Source organism: Cannabis sativa, chromosome 7 (assembly GCF_029168945.1).
Source record: "Cannabis sativa cultivar Pink pepper isolate KNU-18-1 chromosome 7, ASM2916894v1, whole genome shotgun sequence".
Lineage (NCBI taxonomy): Eukaryota > Viridiplantae > Streptophyta > Magnoliopsida > Rosales > Cannabaceae > Cannabis > Cannabis sativa.
The window spans coordinates 50,678,541-50,685,709 of NC_083607.1; the positions used below are offsets into that span (position 1 = coordinate 50,678,541).

At 34.4% G+C, this 7,169-nt stretch overlaps 1 protein-coding gene and 1 non-coding gene across 2 annotated transcripts; one reads left to right on the top strand and one right to left on the bottom strand.

Moving 5' to 3' along the window:
* Nucleotides 1-4,303: 4,303 nt before the first annotated feature.
* LOC115703347 (small nucleolar RNA R71) lies at nucleotides 4,304-4,411 on the bottom strand. The gene has a single exon (XR_004009119.1). It is a non-coding gene; the product is annotated as a small nucleolar RNA R71 (small nucleolar RNA).
* Nucleotides 4,412-4,711: 300 nt separating this feature from the next.
* LOC133039746 (uncharacterized) lies at nucleotides 4,712-6,490 on the top strand. Its single transcript, XM_061118682.1, has one exon. The coding sequence runs from the start codon at nucleotides 4,712-4,714 to the stop codon at nucleotides 6,488-6,490; it is 1,779 nt and encodes a 592-aa protein (XP_060974665.1).
* Nucleotides 6,491-7,169: the final 679 nt, after the last annotated feature.

Sequence of the window (7,169 nt, forward strand, 5' to 3'; positions counted from 1 at the left end):
TTTTATTTATTTTTATTTAATAAAATAATAAATAAATCATTTCCTAATTAGATGTAAGTTAGATGATTATAATATAATCTTTTATTTTTGAAAGCATAAAAAAATATTAATGGTTTGTTGTTCATCCAAAACAAAAAAAAAAGTTTGTAATTTAATTTTTAATGAAGGTTAATTGTGTAATTTACATAGTAAGGCCTAAAATTATTCTCACTTTTATAGAAGTTATAGATTATAGATATATTTGAAGTTAGTTTATTATTCTTTGCTATCCTTCATTTAATTTTGCTATTTGTTATTTTATAGTTTCAAAAATTTTAATTTTCATTACAAAATAAAAAATAAAATAGGATATTGGTTGATTAGTGGTCAAAAATATCATTTTATTGATGTTAAAGTTTAAATTAAATTAAGTTTTGATTAATATTTTCATGAAATTAATATGATATATTATATAATTGAAAATATTATTTTAAATTTAGTTTATGTTCATTTTACAGGAAAGAAAATGATTTTTGGTAAAGTTGACAAAAGGAGAAGCCCAATAGCATAAACCCATGAGAAAATCTAAGATTGATTTTATTCTCTCTAGTTTGTACAACTCAATAGCAGTTGTAAAATTGGATCACATTCAAAGAGGATTAACAATTTTGATTGGTTCCATTTCCCTATGAGTACGACATGTGGCAAGGAAGTTGGGGATTGTAATTTAATGGCCACGTTCAAGATTATCTTCTTTCTGATTTGGCTTAATCAAATTGTATATTTTCAATTTGATTAGTTGTTGCTGACAAGGAACGTCTCAAGCATGCCTCAATTGTGCACTTTAAATTTCTAATCCCAAAAATTAAGCTATTTTCAATTTAAATTTATTCAGCTTTCCTTTTTAATTCTATGCATGGATTTTATTTCACATTTGTGTCTCCAAAAACACTATATAAAGGAGACCTCTTGTACACATTTGGTGTGTAATTTTTCATTGGCAAAAACTATAGTAAATTTTAGTTTTATTTTATCTATCTCTTCTCATATTTTCTTTTTAGATTATTGTGAGAATGACTAGCATTTTTGGCTAGTTTCCTAGATAAGGTAAAGGATGATCTTATATGTGAGGTAATATTTACTTGTGTTTTGATTCACCAAGTGCTTAAAGTTTATACATTTGAGTAGTATATTTTTCTTCTTTTTTTTATCTCTATATTAATATATTTATCTATTTAGTATTATATAGAAATAGTCATGCTTTTTCTATGTGAATATGATTAGGATAAATATACATTAATATTATAATTTTATGATTAATCTCTTATTGCATTATTACCAAACAAAAGGTATATTGTCATTCTTAGATTTTTCATAAGATTATTTTCTACAATCTTAATGTGAGAATTCTATATTACTCAAATACATTTTTTTTTATTATATGTTCTTCAAGTTTTATCTTCCGATTAAATTTTTGGGAAGTGAATAATTTAATTGTGTTATATGTGTGAATCAAAACCCAAATAAATGAGCCAAACATATAGGTGATTCTTGAAACCTTATCATTTTTTTATTATAATTTTCTACCAATTTTATTTGCTTTAAATTTATTTTCAAAATTTTCTCAAAAACCACCAACGATTTATTTACTTTTTGCGCTTAAAGTTCTACTAATCACTTTTTGATAAGATATCTCTCTGTGGACACGACCGCCCATGCTACACTACAACAACCGCTTTGTGAAGACAAGTTTGGGCGTAATCATTGGTACTTGATAAGTCTTCTTTATGGAAACGATAATCGGTATTATTAGGTATATTTGCATATTTCAATATTATTGCAAAAAAGAAATACATTAATAAATAATGTGGAAGGTGCCATAGGTACCTATATCCCCAAACTAGCATATTGAAAGAAAATGGATCCATAGATAAATATTTGCAAGTCTTTTTTTTTTTTTTGCATAGCCAATTTCTTTTTTTTTTTTTTATTTTTTATTTTTAATAGAATATTTCAAAATGGCATCTAACATTTATTTTTAATAAGGACTGCACCTAACAAAGGTGCCTAATTTTTGTGAACTTTTTTTTACCACATGTGACTATTTAATGAGTACTAAATTATGAAATATTTAGTTAATTTCTTTGCCCCGCTCCAATATATAATGCTATAAATAGCATAATTTTCTAGTCATAGTAATTCAAAAACAATTAGGACTAAAGAAAGATGAAGTACTCAACATTTTTCTTTTGGTTTGTTTGCAAAATAATATTTTTCTTCTCTCATTCAATATCCAAATTTCCATAGCTAATCCTCGAGAAAACTTCCTTAAATGCTTCTCGCAACATATTCCCAACAATGCAGCAAATCCAAAACTCGTATACACTCATAATGACCACTTGTATATGTCTGTCCTGAATTCAAAAATACGAAATCTTAGTGTTGCCCCTGATTTTGCCCAATATACGTGGACCAACCAGATAAGGACACGTGGATCAAGCAATTCGCAATATTTGCTAAGTCTTTATGCCATAAGGTAACATCTAGGATGTAGCCCCCGGAGAAGGTACATGGAACTCTATATGCTCCCGGAAGCTTATATAACGCTAAGGCATCTCCGCGAGGTGTCAGGTTTCTCCTGAGCAATCAAGTCGCATTAAATGCCGCATGGGAGGAAGCGTGTTGGGACTGCTACACGCAATAAAGTCTGACGGCACAACCTCCAACCAGCAACGGCACAGTAATGATCATTTAAGTCTAGCGACGGCTACACTGTGAAGAGTCACGCCAATCAAAAGGCAAAAAGGACATTCCACATAAAAACCCTACAGCACCTAGGGATTTGACCATGCATTACCCATGGTATATTCATTGGGAATACCCAACTTTATAGATACTTACAGATACACTTGTAAGGACAATTCTAGGGATCACCCCACCAAAAACACTATAAATACCCCCTCAAAGCTCATTAAATGGGATCGAGAATCTTGGGCTGCATATGAGCAAGTAGAGTAAATACTCACCAAGAACATTCTCTGTATTTATAAGGGTGAAACTCTCCCAAGTATATTCTCTGTATTAAAGACATCCATAAATAACAAAGACTCGTGGACTAAGTCTCATTAACGCCCCAACCACGTAAAAATCCTTCATTGTGTTCAAATTATCATTCATTGTTAATTTTGTAATTATTTGTCATTTATTATTTTTTTTTCTTTAGCTTTAAATTTATAGATTTCAAATTATTAGGTTTAGTCCCTTAATTTGTGTAACCTTAGGTTTTAGATTAGCTTTAATTTAGGTTCCACCTCTTTATTATTAAAAAAAAAAAATCATAAAATTCTAAAATAAAATTATTCATAAAACTTTATAGTATTAGGAACAAAGTGTAATGCAACAAGTGGTAAAAACTGAGAGTATTCTGTCTAGAAAGATTGGCTTTTAAGGCTTGTGATAGAGTACCCTCTACACTTTCCTGGGAACCTTGGTTCTGTCTAGGAAAGTGTGGGACGAAGCGGTACCTTGGCAACCTTCCCAATCGGCCTGGGAATATTTCTTGTGTATGCCCTTGTCTTATTACATTTTTGGACTTATTACTATTTAAAAAAAAAAACCAAGCTTGTTCCTTCAAAATAAGTAATTTATTTTACTTATTGGTCATTTGTTTAGAAATATTTGAATTGTGATTTTTCATACTCACTTAGTACCCCGGGGAGTCTGGTGAGGCATGTAAGATCATTTCAAATTGTCCAAATTTACCAAGAAACAAGTTTAACAAAAAAAAAAAAAAAAAAAATTAAAAAAAAAAATTAAGTGAATGAATCGTCATAGAGATGAACTAGGGAGATTTGTAAGGAGACCCAACACCCCTAGTGATAACTCTTCCGATACATCAAGCATTGCCTCTCCCACCTCAACAATTGCTCATAATCCATTCGCCATGGCCCATCATGATGAAATTCAGCAGAGAAGTCTTAATGACTATCTCCATCCTACTCGCACTCCTATCCCTTCTTGTATCCTCTTTCCACCTAATATGCCCAATTTTGAATTCAAACCTGGCATGATTCAACTCTTTCCAAATTTCCATGGTTTAGAAAATGAAAATCCTTATGTGCATATTAGGGAATTTGAGGATGTGGTAGCCACTTTTTATAACCAAGCTAATATCGCGGATACTGTGCGATTAAAGTTTTTTCCCTTCTCTTTGAAGGATAAAGCTAAAAGTCAAGTTATACTCTGCGAGACCAAGGTCTATTGGAACATGGGAAGAAATGACATCATCATTCTTTCACAAATACTTCCCTAACCACAAGACCAATGGTTTAAAAAGGCAGATTTCTACCTTTTCCCAAAAAGACAATGAAACTCTTTATCAAGTCTGGGAAAGGTTTAAAGAACTGTTAACTCTTTGTCCCCACCATGGTTATGAAAAATGGCGCCTAGTTAGTTATTTCTATGAAGGCCTCACTAGTCGTGAACGCCAGTTTATAGAAATGATGTGCAATGGTGAATTCCTCCAAAAAGATCCTGAAGAAGCCTTTGAATATCTCAATGAGCTTGCAGAAAAATCTCATACTTGGACTGGTCCAAGTGCTACTGAAAGCACTAACAGAAATCGACCAGCAGGAATTTACCAACTAAGAGAGGAGGACAGTCTCAAAGCCCAAGTTGAGTCCTTAACAAAGCAACTTGAGGCCTTTAAAAAAAAAGTGGGCAAGGACTGAATATGGTTGCCAAAGCAGAAATACATGAGCCATGTTTTGTGTGTGGAGAATCGGATCATTTAGCTAAGGATTGTTTAGCCTTTAGAGAAATGAAGGGGGTTTATGAAGAGCAATGCAATGCCTTAGGGACCTACAATAAGCCATTCTCTAATACGTACAACCCTGGTTGGAGAAACCACCCAAATTTCAGTTGGAAAGATCCCAACCAAGCACAATCTTCCGGAGGGCAATGGAGAAATGAGCACCAAAATCAACCATCAAAAGCTCAGCCTGCTCCTCAATACAATTCTCCACCTCAAAGGAGTTCTCTTGAGAACACCGTTCAATCATTCATGGAGGAGCAAACTAAAATAAATCGCCAAATGATGGAAGAAATCAAAGAAATGAAGAGTCAATTTTCAAAATTGACTGGGTCCTTGGCTATTTCTGAAAGAGGCAAACTTCCTTCTCAGCCTCAATTCAATGCACAAGGGCAACATATGGCTCAAACCTCCAGCTCTAACGATCAAATAGTTAAGGAGGCTAATGCCATCACAACTAGAAGTGGTAAAACTTTGGAAGATCAACCAAGAATGACTACCACTTCAAAATCTCCACATGTTGTCCATAAAAGTGTGCCATCCAATGCTTCTGCAAAAGTTCCATTTCCCCAGGCTTTGAGACCTGCTGGGAAAAATATTGAAAATCGAGGAGAAATCCTTGAGCACTTGACACAAGTGAAGATTAATCTTCCTTTGCTTCACGTCATCAAACAAGTGCCAACCTATGCTAAAATCATCAAGGATCTTTGCACTGTAAAAAGGAAGCATCATGTCAAAAAGACTGCTTTCTTGACTGAGCAAGTTAGTGCGGTAATTGAACAAAAGACACCACTGAAATACAAAGATCCTGGCTGTCCCACCATTTCTTGTCAAATCGGGACTCATGAATTTAGTCAAGCTTTGCTAGACTTAGGAGCGAGTGTTAATCTCATGCCTTATTCTGTCTACTCGCAACTTGGTCTTGGTGAAATCAAGCCTACTTTTGTTGTCTTACAGTTGGCTGATCGTTCTATCAAGAAGCCTCGGGGAATTGTTGAGGATGTTCTTGTTCAAGTTGACAAATTCTATTACCCCGTGGACTTTCTTATCCTGGATACTCAATCTGTGGTTAACATGGAATCCAAAATCCCTATCATACTTGGAAGACCTTTCCTCGCTACAGCTAATGCCCTTATTAACTGTAGGAATGGTCTAATGAAAATATCTTTTGGGAATATGACTCTTGAGGTCAATATTTTTCATGTTGCAAAGCAACCACATGACGATGATGAGTGTTATCAGACATTTTTGATTGACACGCTCATTTCTGAGGAGATTCAATTGCAAAAAAATTCTGATGATCTTGATGAACTCTTCTCAGTTTCTGAAAGTTCTGGTTTTAATGAGTCAATTAATGAAATTTCTTGTCATAAAGACTCACAAAACGGAAGAGCAAAGTTTCGCCAGCCTCGATTTGAAGAGCTACCTGGTGAAAGGGAAAAGCCAAAACCTTCTACTGAAGAGGTTCCCACTGTTAAGCTAGCCCAACTACCTGAGGGTTTAAAACATGTTTTCTTGGGAGATGGTGATACCTTTCCTGTTATCATCTCGTCCAAACTTGATCCTTCACAGGAAATGCAATTAGTCAAGCTACTAAAGAAGCATAAACCTGCAATAGGTTGGATGTTTGCTGATATTAAAGGTATTAGCCCTTTAATTTGCTCCCATAGAATCAAGTTGGAGGAGGGAGCAGTCCCTTGAAGAGATCCTCAAAGAAGACTGAACCCCACCATGAAAGAAGTTGTGAAAACTGAAGTGTTGAAACTTTTGGATGCTAACATCGCTTATCCAGTGGCTGATAGCAAATGGGTCAGTCCAATTCAGGTAGTACCTAAGAAATCGGGTGTAACTGTTATTGAAAATGATAAAGGGGCCCTTGTTCCCACAAGGACTGTGACGGGTTGGCGCATGTGCATTGATTATCGAAAGTTGAATGCTGCCACCTGTAATGTAACACCCTAACTATCTTAGGCGTATTACGTGATTTTTAAACGTACTGTGCAGCTCGTTGCTAGTCAACGAGGTTTATGGAAAAACGTGATTAATTAAAATTTTGCTTTTTCATTAAACTTATAAACCATTTTGCAAAAAGTCTCGGGATCCCGATTTATAAAAATATTTACAAACGTTTTTACTATTCAACTTTTACATCAAAATAAAGTCGTCTAACGACAGTTACAAAATCTCAGCCCTGCTGTCCCGAGGATCGTACGCTCCAGGCCTAACCGCCCCGACATGTACAATCCCATAAGCTCGCTCACGGTCCATCAGCTACAGCCTTGCCTTTACCTACACATGAACATAAACTGTGATTCGACAGACTCAGTAAGAAAAGCATAAAAATATCATACATAAAACTGACTGCCGTGTCCAACACGAT